At 39.2% G+C, this 19,086-nt stretch overlaps 1 protein-coding gene across 2 annotated transcripts in view; it reads right to left on the reverse strand.

Moving 5' to 3' along the window:
• TRPC4 (transient receptor potential cation channel subfamily C member 4) overlaps positions 1–19,086 on the reverse strand; it is a 282,463-nt gene that overhangs the window by 253,479 nt on the left and 9,898 nt on the right. For both annotated transcript variants that reach the window (XM_070741813.1, XM_070741812.1), the window contains exon 2: positions 9,394–9,798. In XM_070741813.1, coding sequence (XP_070597914.1) covers positions 9,394–9,771 — 378 coding nt within the window. In that variant the 5' untranslated portion in view covers positions 9,772–9,798. The remainder of the gene's footprint in view (positions 1–9,393; positions 9,799–19,086) is intronic.

The following is a 19,086-nucleotide window of genomic DNA, read 5'->3' on the forward strand; positions in this document are numbered from 1 at the left end:
TTCCATTCTTTACTCTCAATCAGTTTATCCGTTTTTTCCTTCCCTTATGAGTTTCAGTAAGAAATAAGAAATCCACATGGTTTTCTTTCGCTAATTTCAATAGTCTATATCTTTTCACAGGCGATGCTAAACCATTTATATTCAGTGCCATAATTGTTTGATCACCCATAATATTTCCATTTAACCTTTTTCCCTCTTGCAACCCAGAGTTCTGTTAATTTTTTCATTTTTATTAAAGATTCCCCCCACCCAGGTGCCTCCCCCTGAGTTTCTCTCACAAGGAGAGAAGAGCGGAAAAAACATCCGCTGCTTTGGCTAGGCACCTTAAGGGGTGTGGTTCCACCGAAGCTAATGCCCCCCCCAAACACCCTTTTAAAGTTGGAAATAAAACCCCACCCTCCCCTCCCCAAGTCTCCCTTAATTTGATTAAAGTTAAAGCAGATATTAAATTGGAACAGACCTCAACTTTTTTCCCCTTAATATGTAAAACCATTTAAACAGTTAAAACAGAGATTTTTATGAACATTTCATCAGTGGAATCTCGCCCGGCTGCTCTGTTTAGGGTGACCCACTCCCTTCTAAATCAGGGGGGAGTTGGGGAGCCCTTGCAGGGTAATGCCAAGGAATTTAACTAGTTTTTCGCTGATAAAGTTGCTTGGATCCAGGCGGACCTCGACTCCAATTGTATAGCAGTATCGGCTGACAATGAGTTAGTCGAGGTGACTGGGGCTAAACGTCTTTGTCCATCTATCTGGGAGGACTTTGGCTTGGAGACACCTGATGAAGTGGACAAGGCCATTGGAGCTGTGATTTCCACCACCTGTCTACTGGATCTATGTCCCTCTTGGTTGGTTTTGGCCAGTCGAGAGGTGACATGGAGCTGGGTCCAGGAGATTGTCAATGCCTCCTTGGGGAGGGGGTCCTTTCCAGCTCCTTATAAGGAGGCACTTGTGCGCCCCTCCTCAAGAAGCCTTCCCTGGACCCAGCCATGCTTAATAACTACTGTCCAGTCTCCAACCTTCCCTTTATGGGGAAGGTTGTTGAGAAGGTGGTGGCGCTCCAACTCCAGCGGTCCTTGGATTCAGGCCCGGCTACAGCATGGAAACTGCTTTGGTCGCATTGATGGATGATCTCTGGCGGGCCCCGGACAGGGGCATGTCCTCTGGCCTTGTGCTTCTTGACCTCTCAGCAGCTTTCGATACCATCGACCATGGTATCCTTCCACACCGGCTGGAGGGGTTGGGATTGGGAGGCACTGTTCTCCAGTGGTTCTCCTCCTACCTCTCTGGTCGGTCGTAGTCGGTGTTAGTGGGGGGTCAGAGGTCGACCTCTAGGTCTCTCCCTTGTGGGGTGCCTCAGGGGTCGGTCCTCTCCCCCCTGCTATTCAATATCTACATGAAACTGCTGGGTGAGATCATCCAAGGGCATGGGGTGAGGTATCATCAATATGCCGATGATACCCAGTTATACATCTCCACCCCATGTCCAGTCAATGAAGCAGTGGAAGTGATGTGCCAGTGCCTGGAGGCTGTTGGGGCCTGGATGGGTGTCAACAAACTCAAACTCAACCCAGACAAGACGGAGTGGCTGTGGGTCTTGCCTCCCAAGGACAATTCCATCTGTCCGTCCATCACTCTGGTGGGGGTAACTATTGACCCCCTCAGAGAGGGTTCGCAACTTGGGCATCCCCCTCAATCCATAGCTGACATTGGAACATCATCTTTCAGCTGTGCTGAGGAGGGCGTTTGCCCAGGTTCACCTGGTGCACCAGTTGCGGCCCTTTTTGGACAGGGAGTCATTACCCACAGTTGCTTATGCCCTCATCACCTCGAGGTTCAATTACTGCAAAGCTCTCTACATGGGGCTACCTCTGAAAAGTGTTCGGAAACTTCAGATCATGCAGAACGCGGCCGCAAGAGCCATTGTGAGGCTTCCTAGATTCGCCCACAACTCTACAACTCTGGCCTGCACTGGCTGCCGATCAATTTCCGGTCACAATTCAAAGTGTTGGTTATGACCTTTAAGGCCCTACATGGCATTGGACCAGAGTACCTCAGGAACCGCCTGCTATCGCACGAATCCCAGTGACTGATAAGGTTCCACAGAGTTGGCCTTCTCCGGGTCCCGTCGACTAAACAATGTCATTTGGTGGGCCCCAGGGGAAGAGCCTTCTCTGTGGCGGCCCCAGCCCTCTGGAATCAACTCCCCCCGAAGATTAGAACTGCCCCCACCCTCCTTGTCTTTTGTAAACTACTCAAGACTCACTTATACCGCCAGGCATGTGGGAGTTGAGACACCTTTCCCCCAGGCTTTTTTATACTTTGTTTTATGTTTGGTATGAATGTGCTGTTTGGTTTTTATTACTGTTGTGAGCCGCTCCAAGTCTTCGGAGAGGGGCGGCATACAAATCTAATAAATAAATTTAAAAAAAATATTGCCCACCCTCTTCATTAATATATAATCAATGCAACTAAATGTATGATATCTTGCTGAATAGTAAGTGCCTCTATTTGGTATATCTGCATGGAGATCCACCATATTAAGTCTATTTAAGTGTAACATCCTACTATTTCTGATCCCATTTGTTAATTGCATATTGAAATCTCCTGCCAAAAACGTTGTGTCCTCCATAAAGTTATCCAACTTCCTCTTTGTATTTATTATAAATAGTTTTGTTTTGCATTCGGGGCATAAATTGCTGCCAATGTCAACTTCTTTTGATTAATTTTCCCTTTAACAAACAACCACCTCCCTTCTCTATCTTTCTGAACTCCAACCTCTTCAAATAGAACCCTGAGATGAATAAGAATCACTGTGCCTCTACTATTTTGCGTTCCTCAAGATTCATATACCCATTTCTAATTTCTATCATTAACCAATTTATTCCTTCCTCCCCGTCTTTTATGTGTTTCTGTCAAAATCATAATATCCACCTTGTTTTGCTTATCCATCCTCAATATCATGTAATGTTTCAAATCTGATCCCAAACCATTCACATTTAAAAGCATTATAGTACACTCATTCATAATACACGAGAACAACCCTTTCTCCCTCTTGTTTTGCTCTTGGTTTAGTTATTTTCCCCTTGCTCACCCCAAGTCACCCCCCAAAGTGCCTCCCCCCATGCTCCCCCCACCAAGAAGGGGGAGGACAAGAAAAACCCTTGTCCAGTCATGAGGCATTTCTACTGATTACGTTCCCACGCTGCTGAGCTCCACTTGCAACCACTTTTTAATATAATTAGAGAAAAAATTCCCCTCCCACCCTCCCTTATCCATTTGAATAATACCTTCTTTTACTGTTTTTACTTCTTTTACCTTTTTTCCCTTCTCCCCCAAACATCTCCAAGGGGAGACAGCAGAATCAATTTCAACTCTTCATTTCTTCACTTTCTTCTCATGCTAGGCTCTTGTTCTTCTCTGCTCCCTTCTAATGGCCTCCACCTGCCCCATCAACTCCTTCAGCTGCTCCTCCCTTTGCCTTTCCTCCTCGTCTGGGGTACAGCGACCGCTGAAATAATCTTCTCCTTCTTCTGTTCCTTGTGGCTTTCCAACTGCTCTGCTCCCCCCTCCTTCTGCTCCTTGTGCTCTGCTTTCTCCAAACTCAATACCCAGTTGGTTCAATAGTGCCTTTCCCTCCTCCAATGATTGTGCTCTAAACATCTTATTTTCCTGGACGACCAAAATGGCAGCTGGAAAATCCCAGGTAAACTTTTTTCCACTTTGATATAGACGGCTTGAAATTGGGCGTAAAGCAGCTCTCGCTCTCAAAGTTTCCCAGGAGAGATCTCTAAGAACTCTTATCTTGTTTCCATCTTGATTAAAGCTGGCACAACTTTTCAAATACTTATAGATAATATCAGCTTTCTTCTCACTGGCCAAGGCCATGGCAATGTCTCTTTGCCTCTCCTAGTTTCTATGTGAAACGCCCCAATGAACACGCACTATGTCATCAAAAACAACTTGGGCGCCCTGCCCTTTCATCCAACCAAGAATTGCTTCAGCTAATTTCAAGCCTGGAGCAAAATCTGGTCTAAAACTACGCAGACGTAAATTTCTTCTCCTTTGACGATCTTCCAAATTGGCAGGTCTATAATTCAATTGCTTACAAATCTCATCCTGACTTTTAACTTGTTGCTCTAAATTCTGAATTTTTTCAGCTGACTCATCTGCTCCTTTTTTAACTGTTTTAATATCTAAGGAAATATTTCCCAACAGTTTCCACTCGCACAAATATTTGTTCAAAACCAGTAACAATCTGAAGCAATTGATCCAGTTTTGTTTCAATTTTCCCAAGGCTAGGGTCAGCCCCTTCAGCCATTTTATTAAGATTTATTGTACTCACTTCTTGACAGTGAAAGAAGATCTGTCTTCCCTTAAAACCGCAAATCTTAGATTCTCTTTGAACTTCTATAAATGCTCTATGCCTCTGCTTATTTTCAAGAAAAATGTATGATGTTTTGAGGGAGACTTTGCCCTTTGTTCAATTTATCACATTGGAGCTCGCATGAGTGCATCTAGAAAAGTCTGTGATGCACGCGTAATCTCAATTATCTGTGCATTCTCTTCTGTTAGGAGTCCTAGGTGTTTGTTGCTTGTGATCAGTGGAGTTGGGAGGGAGTGGGTTGGAATTGATAGTGGTTTTGTATTTGGTTTGTATTTCCTTCTCTGGGTGACATGTGTCCAGCCATTTTCATTCTCTGGGGGGTTGATTCTGTTTTGCTCCTCTGAGATGTTGGTTCTGCTAGGTGTTTGTTGGTCTTTCTCATTTTGATGTTTGAGTTTCAGAGTTTTTAGGTTTTTCTCTAGGTTTTCTATTTTTTCCTCAAGTAGTTAGATTAATTTACATTTGTTGCATGTAAAGTTTAGGTTTGAAGGCAAAAGTGTGTACATGGAATACAATCTGCAAATCACCATGGAGTCAGTTCCTTCCTCAGTCTTCTGTGTGGTGGGTCTGTCTTCTATGTGTGTGGTTGGTACTTCTTCTGGGTGTGTGGTTATTTTGTCTTCCATGTGTGTGGTTAGTTGCAAGGTGGGTGTGGGAGAGTAGAATGAAGGAAGTTGTGCTTGTAGTTTGTTAGGTTCTTTTGTAGGGTGTTTGTAGGTATTTTGCAAGATGAGTGTTTGAGTGTGATGGGAGAGCTGTATCCTGGTTGGGTGGGGGTTCAGTTATAATATTTGCGGTCCATTAGGTGCACGGGCCGCTATCTCCTCCTCTACTTATTCAAACTCACAGTCCTTTGGCAGTTGCTCTTTCCCCAGCCTCTGTAAATTCAAACTGATTGGGGGATGGCAATTTCCCTCCTTTCTCCTCCTTTTCTTATTTAAACTCACAGCCCCCTGGCAGTTGCTCTTTCCTCAGCCTCTGTAAATATAAATTGATTGGAGGATGGCAATTTCCCTCCTTTCTCCTCCTCTACTTATTCAAACTCACAGCAATCTGGCAGTTGCTCTTTCCTCAGCCTCTGTAAATATAAACTGATTGGAGGATGGCAATTTCCCTCCCTTTTCCTCCTCTACTTATTCAAACTCACAGTCCTTTGGCAATTGCTCTTTCCCCAGCCTCTGTAAATTCAAACTGATTGGAGGATGGCAATTTCCCTCCTTTCTCCTCCTTTTCTTATTCAAACTCACAGCCCCCTGGCAGTTGCTCTTTCCTCAGCCTATGTAAATTCAAACTGATTGGAGGATGGCAATTTCTCCTCCTCTTCTCTATTTGGGTCTTTTTCCATGTAAGGTTGTTTCAATATGTTAAAGGGTTAAATAAGGTCCAGGAGGGAAGTGTTTTTAATAGGAAAGTGAACACAAGAACAAGGGGACACAATATGAAGTTAGTTGGGGGAAAGATCAAAAGCAACATGAGAAAATGTTATTTTACTGAAAGAGTAGTAGATCCTTGGAACAAACTTCCAGCAGACGTGGTATATAAATCCACAGTAACTGAATTTAAACATGCCTGGGATAAACATATATCCATCCTAATGGTAGGTTATGGTCTACTTTGTCAAAAACCTTATTGAAGTCCAAGTAAACCATTCCCCTGGTCCACTAATTTTGTCACTTTGTCAAAGAATGCTATAAGATTAGTTTGGCATGATCTGTTTTTGACAAACCCATGTTGGCTTTTGGTTATTACTTTCTTTGTTTCTAGGTATTTTATGATTTGTTGCTTGATTATCTTTTCCAAAATCTTCCTTGGTATTGAGGTCAGGCTGATAGGTCTGTAGTTTCCTGGATCTGTTTTTTTCCCTTGAAGATGGGAAGTATATCAGCTCTTCTCCAGTCCTCTGGCAGTTCCCTGGTGCTCCAGGATCTTTGAAAGATATAGTTCAGTGGTTCTGAGCTCTCATCTGCCAGTTCCTTGAGAACATTGAGGTGACCCCTATGACAATCATTAAGTGTTGTATCACATGATTCTTGACAAATGTATCCATTTCTTTTATGTACACTGAGAGCATATGCACCAAGACAAATTCCTTGTGTGTCCAATCACACTTGGCTAATAAAGAATTCTATCTATTCTATCTAATCCATCTGGTTCTGGTGATTTGAATTCATCTAGTGTAGACAGGTGTTTCTTTACCATTTTTCCCTATTTTACCTTGTGTTCCTAATAGGTTTTTTGTTTTTGATAGGTTGGACTGTTTTTCCCTTTGTGTAAAGACAGATGCTGTGTTGAGTAGCTCTGCTTTCTCCCTGCTGCTTGTCACCTTCTTGCCACTTTCTCCCTTGAATGGACCAATTGTTTCCTTGACTTTTTTTCTTATTTTTAATATTTTGGAAGAAGCTTTTTTTGTTACTTTTTACTCTTGTTGCAAGCCTTTGTTCATTGTGAGCATTAGCTTTCCTCATTTCATCTTTACAGGTTCAGACTATTTGCTGGTATTCTGACTTAATTATTTCCCCTTCTTTCCACTTTTTATATTTGTCCTTTTATGTCTTTCAATTTGTCGAAGAGTTCTTTATGCAGCCATGCTAGTTTCTTTTGTGACCTATTATTTTTCTTCTTCATTGATATAGTCTGGGGTTTTATAATCTCACTTTTCAAAATTTCCCAGGTTCTTGAGTTGTTTTCTCCTTGAGGATTCTAATGCATGGAATCTTTCCAAAGTTCTTTCTAAGTTTATTGAAATTAGCTCTCTTCAAGTCCAAGACTCTAGTTTGACTTTGTTCAACATAATGTTGAATTCCAATATAGCACGATCACTTGCTGCCAAGGTTCCTGTAGCTTCAACACCTTTTATCATTTCATCTCTGTTAGTGAGAATTAAGTCCAATATGGTTGACCCCCTTGTTCCCTTCTCTACTTTTTGGGTAACAAAGTTGTTAAGAACCTGTTGGATCTTCCACTTGGTGCAGAATATGTCTCCCATTTGACGTCAGGGTAATTAGAGCCGAGGTGGCGCAGCAGGTAAAGTGCAGCACTGGAGGCCACTAAAGCTAACTGTAGGTTTGTAGGTCAGCGGTTCAAATCTCATCACCGGCTCAAGGTTGACTCAGCCTTTCATCCTTCCGAGATGGGTGAAATGAGGACCTGGATTGTGGGGGCAATATGCTGGCTCTGTTAAAAAATGCTATGTTGTAAGCCGCCCTGAGTCTAAGGTGAAGGGTGGCATTAAAAAAAAAGGAATAAATAATTTAAAAAAACAATTATTATTGTGATGTGCTTCCTTACATACCTTAGTTAGCTGACTAGCAAAAAAATCATTTACTTCCTCTGTTTGGTTGGGTGGCCTATTGTCAGCTTCATCCCACCAAGTTTCCCTCTAATTTTTTTTCCGGTGTGGGCGGAAAAGTATAGTGTCTGAGCGACAGTCCCTTTGGGACTGGGCGGCATAGAAGAATAAATAAATAAATAAATAAGAAAAAAATTCCCTTCTTTATTAAAAGAAATTAATAATAAAACAAAACAAAAATCTATTTTATTACTATCTTCTCCTATTTTTCCATTCCTATCTCCTCCCCCCTTGTGTGTGTGTGTGTGTGAACTCTTGAACCATTTCCAATAACAGGTGAGCTATTGGAAATGGTTCAAGAGTTCACACACACACACACACACACACACACACACACACAAACGGCTGGGGTTTTTTTTCTCTGTTATTATTTGGGTGCTTTTTACCATATGCTTTAAATCAAGAGTCATTTCTCTCTCTTTCTCTCTCCACCTCTTGCTCTCTCTCTCTCTCTCTCTTTCTCTCTCTCGTTTTCTTTCTCTCTTTTGCTTTCTTTCTCTCTCACTCTTTCTATCTCTCTTGCTTTTTTTCTCTTCTCTCTCTTGCTATCTCTCTCTCACCCCCTTTCATCTCTCTCTCTCTTTCTCTCTTGTTTTCTTTCTCTCTATCTATTGCTTTCTTTCTCTTCTCTCTCTTGCTATCTCTCTCTTCCCCCCTTTCTCTCAGCAGCGACATTGGGCAGTAGCCGTGGGGCGGCGGCAGGGTGATCAACTGTGAGGTGGAGCTCCGGAACGGAGGCACCGACAGTGAGGGACTGCGAGAGCGCTTTCTCTGAGCGCTTCGGGAACACCTGCCCTGCCTCTACTGCAGCCCCCTTGCTGGAAGTCTGGGACGAAAGCACCCCCAGCGAGGGGCTGCGAGAGGGGCGGGGCAGGCATTCCCGAAGCACACAGAGAAAGACCTCTCTCGCAGCCCCCTGGCTGGGAGCGCTTTCGTCCCGAGAAGCCGCAGCCGCCGCAGAAGAAGTCACGCCCCAAGGCAGGAGGCGGCAGAGGAGAGGGGGCAGATCAGGCGGGCAGGGGCAGGGCCGAGAGGCCAGCGGCGCGAGGGGGCCAGAGGCACCATGGGGAGGCAGGGGCGGCCGCGGCTTCCTTCCCTTCTACTGCCGGCACTTCCCTGCTCTTGCTGCCCCCCGCGGGCTGGCAGGGGGATGGGGAGCGTGCACCCATGGAAAAGGGTGCGTGGGGGGGTATTTTGGGGCGCGCGCGCACGCGTGCAGCTTACAGGGAATGCTGATGGCAACTATATAATATCTTCCCTCATTTACTTGAATTTCTAATTCACCCTGTTTACTCCTCATACTCTGTGCGTTGGTTCTGACAAATAATCTTATTCATTATTTTTAATGGGAAAGATTTAAGGATTTAAGTAAAAAATGGGTACATAATCTTTCTTTCTTTTCATGCTTCTCTCTGTAATCTGATTATTTATTTAGCCACATTGGGGGTTATGATCAATGAAATAATTATCAAGACAAAGCAGCAGCATAGTAAAATAGTACTGAATCTTTCATTTAAATACTCCACATTATCAACCTTCATGAGTTACTGTCGCTCTCAAGCCTATTGATTCAAATACACTTGATCTATTTCTTTGGAATAGTTGACAGAAATGAATGCTCACTCATAAACTGGAATCCTCACTCAAAAACCAGATACCTGTTTTTCCCCGCTGGGCTTCTTGTGATTGAGTAGTAGCTCAACTGCACCAACCACCTCTTTCCTTATGGCATGTAGTAGAGCATCTCCAACATAGACATTAAAGCTCAAGAGCAACTCTATGAACTCCAAGTTTTCATTTTCTATTGCAATGAGAAGAGCTGTTCTTCCAAGAGGATCAATGCAATTAATATTGATCTTGAAATAAATTTCTGCTTCTTCCAAGACTTGCTTCACACTGGCATAATCTCCTTTTTCTACAGCATTCAAATAGGCTTTCTCAGCAGGGGAGAGTTCAGATTCAGCTCGTACGATACGAAGAGGGATGCGATCTCTGTAAGGGGCATTGATGCTTCTCTTATAATAGAACTGGGCCATAGTTTAAACAACCCTCGCCATGTATTTCTGCAAGAGATTAGAAAGAAATCGTCAGTTGCATGCTCAAGGAATATAGCATTGTGAATACACTATGGCTGTAGCAGCCCAATTCCATTAAAAATAGTGTTTAGCAGTAGGAAGAAAAAAACAAAAACACCCTTCCCCCATATGGAATGAATGCTAATGTTCAAACTCTTTTAAGTTTTTGTATCTACTAGTAACATTTCTTGAATGAGAAATATATAAATATTCCCAAGGATTTTACTTGTTAATTAAATTTCCTTGAAAAATCTTGGGTAAAAGAGGTGAAGCAATGTCATACCTTCTGGAACAAGACCCCTCCATTCAAAAAAATCTGTACGGCTCCCACGTTATATACTTTTCCATAAGGACATGAATAACTGATTGTTCCCCAAGGCTTTGGATTAAGATGGATATTGTGGGATATATTTTTGTCCGTGATTTTATACATAGTAATCCAATCTTATTTTGTTTTGTATTATGTTTTTATTATTTATTATATTGTAATCTGCCATACTTGGTTTGGAGTTACATGGCACTGAAATTTAAGAGATAATTTTAAATTATCTGTAAAAAGATTCAAGTTAAACATCCTGTTTAAAAAAATATATTATGAACTCAGGAAAACTGATATTTACAATTGTATTAAAAACCTAATCTATAACTGTTAAAGAAAATGAACTATATTCAACTATATTTACTTCATTGTAATATTTTTAATAAAATATATGATTTAGTACACAGTACATACTCAAGTAAAAGATTATAAGGCATGAATCCTCGGAGAGGGGTGGCATACAAATCCAATGAAATAAATGAATCAAATGAATGAATGAATGAATGAATGAATGAATGAATGAATATCTTGGTTTATTTTTGGATTTAATGAGTAGGGCTTAGAAATTGTGTTTCATTCGAAATTCTTCCACTACTTCTGTCTATAGAATATCCATTAAGGGCAGAAAGACAAAATTTCTCAGGTCCACAGAGTTGGCCTTCTCCAGGTCCCATTAACCAGGCAATGCCGTCTGGCAGGGCCTAGGGGAAGATACTTCTCTGTGGCAGCCCTAGCCCTCCCAGTCTACCATAAGGCCTTAAATTTTAAAAACACATCTCAGCCAGCAGGCTTGGGGCCATTGAAATTTTAACATCTATCCCACCCCATGAACGAATGATAGGATGAATGTGGATGATTGGTTTTTAAATATATTGAGGTTTTAGAATTTCTTACATGTTTTGTATTTACTCGTGAGCCGCCCTTAGTCTCAGGAGAAGAGGGGCATTGAAATATAATAAGTAGGTAGGTAGGTAGGTAGGTAGGTAAGCAAGCAAGCAAGAAAGAAAGTAAGTAATAAAATGCTAGGATATACTGGGAAATGGTTCTGAGAGGAATAACATGGTGAGGAATTCTAACAGGATTATGACAATTTTAGGTGGTTCCACCCCAGGCGTCTGATGGACCCAGAAAGCTTTCAAAGGGCACTTGGGGTATTATCGGATTTGCTTATACACAATTCAGTGGAGTCCCTGGTAATGGCCTGGAATACAGACATGGCAAGGGCTCTAGACCAGATTGCACCTTTGTGACTCTCTATGGCAGCAGACCCAAGAGATCTCCTTGGTTTACGAAGGAATTCAGCGGGATGAACCAACTCCCCCAAGAGATTAGAACTGCCTCCACCCTCCTTGCCTCTTGTAAGCTATTAAAGACCCACCTATGTCATCAGGCATGGGGAAGCTGAGTCCCTGGGTTATATTATTTATGTATGGTATGAGTGTGTTGTATGGTTTTTAAATAATGGGTTTTAGATTTATTTTAATGTATTAGATTTGTTACATTGTTGTTATTGTTGTGAGCCGCCCCGAGTTTTTGGAGAGGGGCGGCATATAAATCAAATAAATTTTTATTTTTAATGATGATGATGATGACGATGATGACGATGATGAAGTGCCAGAAGAGACGTTTAGAGAAGCATTGGAGAGAAAGTAAATCTGGATCTGAACAAACACTTCTAAATTCTTACTTTAAGACTTATCAAGTGGCACTCAAGGTGACAAGATGCATGTATCATTCCACCTTGATTGCATCAGCGGAATCTCGCCTAGCCACTCTGTTCAGGATGACTCGCTCCCTCGAGGAGGGAGGAGGGAGGGAGTGGAAGAACCCTTACAGGGCAGTGCTGAGGAATTCAATGAGTTCATCGCAGATAAAATTGCTCAGATCTGGATGGACCTTGACTCCGATTGGAATTGGAATGTGACTCAAGGTGACAGGGGCTCATCATAGTCCTATTGTATGGAAGGAGTTGTCCTGTTGTATGGCACTTCATCTGGCAATGCCTGATGAAGTAGACAAGGCCATGGGAGCTGTGAGCTCCACCACCTGTTTATGTCCCATGTCCCTCCTGGATAGTTTTGGACAGCAGGGAGGTGACACGGAGCTGGGTCCAGGAGGTTATCAATGCTTCTTTGAGGGAGGGGTACCTTTTGTCACCCTCACTATGTTTCAACTCTGTACACACTTCAGTTGCCATGAGAAATGGGGGGTGGGATATGGGATTTGGGATGGGAAGATTCTGGAGGCCCTGATAAGTTTTGTTTTCCTAGCAAAGGCCAGGATAACTTTTGCTTTCCTGGAAAGCAGGTGACCAGAAAAAGACAATTAGAAGATGCATTCCAAAAGTGTGACATGGTGGTAAAGATGTATCCACCTGACAAAGACAGACAATGGGGGGCAAGTGGGATTTTTTGATATGAGCTATTGTTGTGTCTTTTTCTTCAGTCTTTGCTTTGCTCTTGTTGCTTTCAGTACTGATTTAATAAAATTCACTTTTGAAGTTCAAAATGGACTCTGAGTTTTATTTTTCTTTTTTAAAAAAAATATACTTTATTTATAAATATAATGAGAAAGGGGAAAAAAGGGAAGGAAAGGGGAAAAAGGAAAATGGGAAGGATGGAGGGGGAAAAAAGAAAGGGGTACAAAGTCAGGCAATTAGGATAGGGCGTATAGTTATACATTGTAAGATATAAATTTTAGTACATATATTTCTTGGAAGAGATACTATATTTCTTAAACGTTGTAAGTAAACATAAACATCAAACTTTTTAGTGGAGATGTTATATTTCTTAAACCTTATAAATAAACAGTGAGTAAGCAGTAAATAAAGAGAGTGAAAATTTCCCTAAGGTTATAGTAGTAAATGTTGTATTTCTTTTAACATGTATTAAGTAATAACAAGTTAGTAAAAATATTTCTAAGTTAAAGGAATAAGAAGAGATACGGGAAGAGGATAGATGAAAGAAAAGAAAGAATAGAAAAGAGAAAAAAAGGAAAAGAAAGATCTGTGCTTAGCGCAGACGTTTTCAGGGACGACTTGTGTCTGGAAGTAGTGTGAGGAGTATATGAATAGTATGGTAAATATGTTGTATGTGTTATATGTGTTGGTGAAAGTTGTTAGTGTTTTAATGTGTATTGAGTTGGTTGAAAGACAGATAAAAAGAGATATGGTAAATTTTATTGCAAATTAATTGGTTTTTGGCACTCAATTTTTTAATTGGTTTTAAAATGATTTGAGCGTTCGGAGGTAAGATATAGTTAATAGTTTGATAAAATAGTGGTTTTACAATAGATAATTTTGGTATTTTTTTTGAGAAACCCATTTGTACCAATTTTCCCATATTTCATAATATTCTGAATCTTTTTTATTTTGTGTTTCCATTGCTGTTTTTGACATTTCAGCACATTCTATGATTTTTGTGATTATTACAAATAAAGAAGGTAATTGGTCTCGTTTCCAAAAGAGGGCGTACGATATTCTAGCTGCTGTTATAATTTGTAGGATAAGATATTTTTGTGGTTTAGTGAGGTTTTGTCTAAATATACCTAGAAGGTAAAGCTCGGGTTTAAGTGGCAATTTAATTGACATGACTTGGTCAATTAAGTTTTGGATGGTTGTCCAGTATTTTTCCGCAAGTGGGCATGTCCACCATGTGTGGTAATATGTTCCCGGTTTTATTTTACATTTCCAGCAGGTGGGTGAAAAGTTGGGGAACATTTTGGATATTCTTGCTGGGGCCAAATGCCATCGATAAAACATTTTTATTTGATTCTCTTTATAAGACATTGCTGTTGTCATTTTGTAGTTTAGTGTCCATGTTTTCTCCCATTCGATTAAGTTGATCGTGTACCCAAAATTTTGAGCCCAGGCTATCATACAGCCTTTCACTTGTTCTTCACAGTTTTCTTGTGTTAGTAAGTAATTATATAATTTAGAGATCATTTGGGGGGGGGGGGCGAAAAGAATTGTATCTATCACATTATCATTTTGGAATCCAAATTGTTTTTTGTGTTGTTCGTATTTTAATTTAATTTGTAAATATGTTAACCAGTCTATGTTTGTTCCTTGATCGTTCAATTGTTGTTTGGATATGAGAGCATCTGATTTATCAAGTAATTGTTGGTATCTCAAAATTTTGGTGTGGGAGAAAAGATTAGGAAAAATTAGTAATTCATTGGGAGATGTCCATTTGGGTATTGAAATATAGTAATTTTTCTTAATCGTGAACCAAATTGTTATTAACGTTTTACGTAAATAATGATTTTTAAAGTATTTAGGTATTTTGTGGTAGTCCATTGTTAGGAAAGCGTGCCACCCAGCAAGAAGATCGAAACCTTCTAGAGTTAGGAGTCTTGTATTTTTGAGAGTGATCCAGTCTTTTATCATTGTTAGTATTGTGGCTTGATAATAAATGAAGAAATCAGGGAGTCCAAGTCCGCCCTTAGATCTATGATCTTGAAGGTTTTTCAGTTTTATTCTGGCCTTTTTCTTTGTCCAAATGAATTTCTTTATTTGTTTATGTAGAGAGTTAAAGAAAGATTTGTTCAAATTTATTGGGGCAACTTGAAATAGATAGAGAAACCTTGGAAGAATATTCGATTTTATAGCAAATATTTTCCCCATAAGGGATAGGTTTAGTTTCGACCATCTATTGAAATCTTGTTGTGTTTCTTTAAGAAGTTGTTCATAATTATCTTTTTTAATCGTGGAATAATTTGAGGCCATCCATATTCCTAAATATTTAATTTTTTTAGTAGTTTTAATTTTAATTAATTCTTCCAAGGAAAGTACATCTTTTGGTATCATATTTTTTGTCAAAATTTGGGTTTTATTCTTATTAATTTGCAGACCGGATATTTCACCAAATTTGTGTATTTCGCCGAATAAAGTGAGTGCTGTTTGTATGGGGTCTTGTAAGATAAATACAATGTCGTCCGCAAAGGCCTGTAATTTGTAATGTTCTTTTTTAATCATGATGCCCTGAATTTGTGTATTGTTTCTTATGGTTTTCAGGAATGTTTCTATAGCCAGAATAAAAATGAGTGGGGCCAAAGGGCATCCTTGGCGCACGCCTTTTGTTATAGAAATTGTATCTGTAATGTCATTATTGAAAAGGATTTTAGCCGATTGGGTAGTGTAAATGGTTTTAATTAAGTTAAGAAATTTGGAGCCGAAATTCATGTGTTCAATTTGATTTATGAGATAATGCCACTGAAGACTATCGAAAGCTTTTTTTAGATCCATAAATATTAGTGCAATTGTTTTATCATAGTTTTTGTCGTAATATTCGATAGTATTCAGTATCATTCTTGTGTTTGTGGAAATATTTCTTGATGGTAAGAATCCGTTTTGATCTGGGTGGATAATTTTGTTTAGTATGTTTTTTAGCCTGTCCGCAATTATCGATGTGAATATTTTATAGTCGGTATTGAGTAGTGCTATTGGTCTATAATTCTCCAGAAGATGTCTATTTTGGGTGTCTTTGGGGATAAGAGTTATGTAGGCTTCGGACCAGGACATAGGTAATTTTGCATACGAGAGTGCGTTGTTATAAATATCTAAAAGTATAGGTGCCATTGTTTCAAGGTGATATTTGTAGAATTCGGATGGGATTCCATCTGGCCCTGGGGTTTTATTGTTTTTTTTTTTTGTTTATTGCAGCTTCAATTTCTGAGATGGAGATTGACTTATTTAGGAGTGTTCTTTGATCATCTGTTATCAGTGTTTTTTGTTCATTTGTTTGTAGGTAATTCAATAGTAAATCAGCATCCAGATTTGAAGCTTTATAAAGTTGTTGGTAAAAATCTTGGATAACTTGTTTTTTGTCAGAGTTAGTTGTTTTTAAATGTCCGGAGGAGTCGGCTAAGGCATCTATATTTCTATCTAATTTTTGATGGGCTAGTTTAAGTGATAGCCAGCGGCCTGGTTTGTTGGCAAATTCAAAGTATGTTTGTTTTGCAATTTTAATTTTTTGGGCTATGTGTTGTTGTTTTATTAAATTTATTTCGTGTTTGATCGTTTTTGTTTCAAGTAGAATTATATTGTTTTTAGGGTCGTTGTGGAGTGCTTTTTCGGCGTGTTGAAGAGATATATTTAATTTGTGCAGTTGAGCATGTTTTTCTTTATTCTTGTTTGCGGTATAAGAGATGTAAATGCCGCGTATATAGGCTTTGGTGGCGTCCCACGCTATTTCATTAGGTATCTCACCATTGAAGTTGATTTTAATAAATGGAGGAATATCGTTTTGTATTTTGTGTTGAAATTGTTTTTGATTAATAACTGGTGAATACATCGACCATCTATGAAGAGTATTGTGAGTAATGTCTCTTATTGTCAATAGTAAGGGATTATGGTCTGCCCAAGTTGTATTAAGTATTTGAATGTCAATAATTTGATTTATGATTTCTATGTTGGACCAAGCCATGTCAATACGTGAACAGGTTTTGTGGGGAGGAGGAAAAAAAGTGTATTGTGTAGTTTCTGGGTAAAAGTATCTCCAAATGTCTTTTAAGGCAAATTCATAGATTGTTTGTTTGAAGGTTGAAGGGATAGTATTGCGGGTACGATGCTTAGAGTTGCCTTTGTAATCTTTGTTTATATCTAATATTGCGTTGAAATCTCCAATTATTACAAAATTACTCAGATCTAATTCTAATATTTTTTTATGCAAGTTCTTAAAGTAAGTAGATTGCTTAACGGATGGTGCATATATTGTTATTATAGTTATTGTTTTCTTGTTTTGTAATTTTATTTGAACAATTAATAGTTGGCCATTGTTGTCAGTGTATATTAATTTGGGAGAGAAGGTTTTTCTAACATATAGGGTTAGGGTTATGTTCAGATAGTTTGTGGAATATTTTTTGTCTCTTTTTATGTGAATTCAAACCGTTTATATTGGTTGAGAATAATGTAATTTTAGTTTGTTTATTGTTGAGGTGTGACTTCCTTGGGTTTTTCTCTTCTTGCTTCTGTTCTTGCCCGGGTGATTGCTCCTTGTCTGGTTGATTCGCCATCCTGGTTTTGGGATTCTTTGTCCTTGTCTGGAAGGTTGTCATCAGAAGTGCTTTCTTCGGTTGGAAGAGTATCTCTGGTATCAAGTTCTTTCAGAGTAGTTTGGTCCGTTTTCAAAATGTGGGCATAGAAATCTCTGGCGTCCTCGTGTGAAGAAATTTTGTATTTTTTGTCCAGAAGTGTGATTGTCATTCCTTCTGGTATGAGCCACCTGAATTGTATGCCTTCTTTATTTAGCTTGGTTGCTAATGTTTGATATGGTTTGCGCTTCTCCCTCACCCGTCTTGGGATTTGGCGAAGAACTACGATGTCTCGGCCTTGATGTGTGACTGGATTATCTTTGGAGGCGTTGTAGATTTCATCCCTCGTTCTCCTTTTAAGGAAGCATACATGCACCTCTCTGGGGAGTCTATTTCTTCTGGCATATGAGGTGGAGAGTCGATAGACCTCGTCCAGTTGCGTAAGAATTTCTTCGGCAGCTTTGCCAGTAATTTTTACTATTATTGTTGCCATTGTAGCGGGGAGGTCTTGTTGGTCGGTTTCAGTTATATTTTGAAAGCGTAAGAAGAAGGCTGATTTTTCAAGTTCCAAATTTATGAGGGATTCTTCCAGAGATTTATTAATGTGTTCTGCCCTAGCTTCTGAGAATTGAAATCTGGTATCCATCCTATTAGTTAGGTCTTCAATGGTGGTTATTCTTTCTGTATTTTTCGTGACAGTTTCGTGGACAACTTCCATTTGATCTTCCAGGTTGGTCGTACGTTCGTCAAGGTGACCCGCATGGTCCTGAATTTTCCTAATGTCCTCCTTCATTTCTCCCATCGTTCCTTTTAAGGATTCAAAGTTAGTGTCTAATGAGTCTTGCATCTTAATCATCATCTCAAATAAGGAGTTTAGTGTTATAGTTGGGGTCACCTGTGATGACTGTTGAAGAGATGTTTTGTCTGAGAGTTCTGGAGGGCGTTGTTGGGTTGAGGTTGGAGTTGCTGGTTGATTAGAATTTTTCTTCCATGATTTCATTAAAGTTGGTTGGTTTGAAGTAGACATTTTTGTATTAGGCAAAAGTCGTAATGATAGTTATATAAAATGTATAAATGGTAGAGTATGTATATGGTGTAATAAAAAAGTAATTGATTTAGGGTAGTTGAGGTAGAATAGAAAGTTATAGTATATATATTAGAGCTTTAAGAATGAAGTTAATGAAATAATATTATTAGGGGAATATCAAAGTTTGTTACACTTAGGAGGAGAGGAAAAAAGACTTATATTAAGGTTTCAAACAGTCAAAGAATTGATAGTTAGTTTAGTATGGTAAATATAGTCCAAATAGAGTTATCTTCTATAATAATTCAATATAAGAGAAAATAATAATTCAATAATTCAATAATTCAATATAAAGGAAAAGCAATCAATCAAGTAATCAATTAATCAATTAAATCTATTAAATCCTGGCACATTAAATTGCTATATATTGCAGTTTATAGATCAGTTAAATAGGTCTAGGTCTTATTTGAGATTAATTAAAGATAGTTAGTAATAAGGTCTAGAATCTAAAGTTAATATAGAATAAATCTGTCAAATCACAATATAGGCTAGTTAAATAAATCAGTAATTAGGGTGTAAATATCAGAGTATCTTAGGTGTTGCACAGTTAAATATACATGTTTTTTACAATATTTTAATCAGTAGTAATTCTATGTTTGTATATTGGTATTGGTATTAATAATATATTAAAGTAAAAAGGAACCAAGAATCAGAAATTCAAAAATCGAAAGTACAGTTCAATTCATTAATCCCAAAAGTCAGTAGAGGTTAGGACAGTATTTCTATAGATCGTTGATTCAGAATGTCAGGTGGGGTGAGTAATATTAATTTCCAGTGATTTCAGTTCTGGTAAGTCTTTAGTAAGCAGGTATAAAGTCAAGGAGGTGGAATCAAACTTTAG

The sequence above is a fragment of the Erythrolamprus reginae genome, chromosome 2 (assembly GCF_031021105.1).
Source record: "Erythrolamprus reginae isolate rEryReg1 chromosome 2, rEryReg1.hap1, whole genome shotgun sequence".
Taxonomy (NCBI): Eukaryota; Metazoa; Chordata; class Lepidosauria; order Squamata; family Dipsadidae; genus Erythrolamprus; species Erythrolamprus reginae.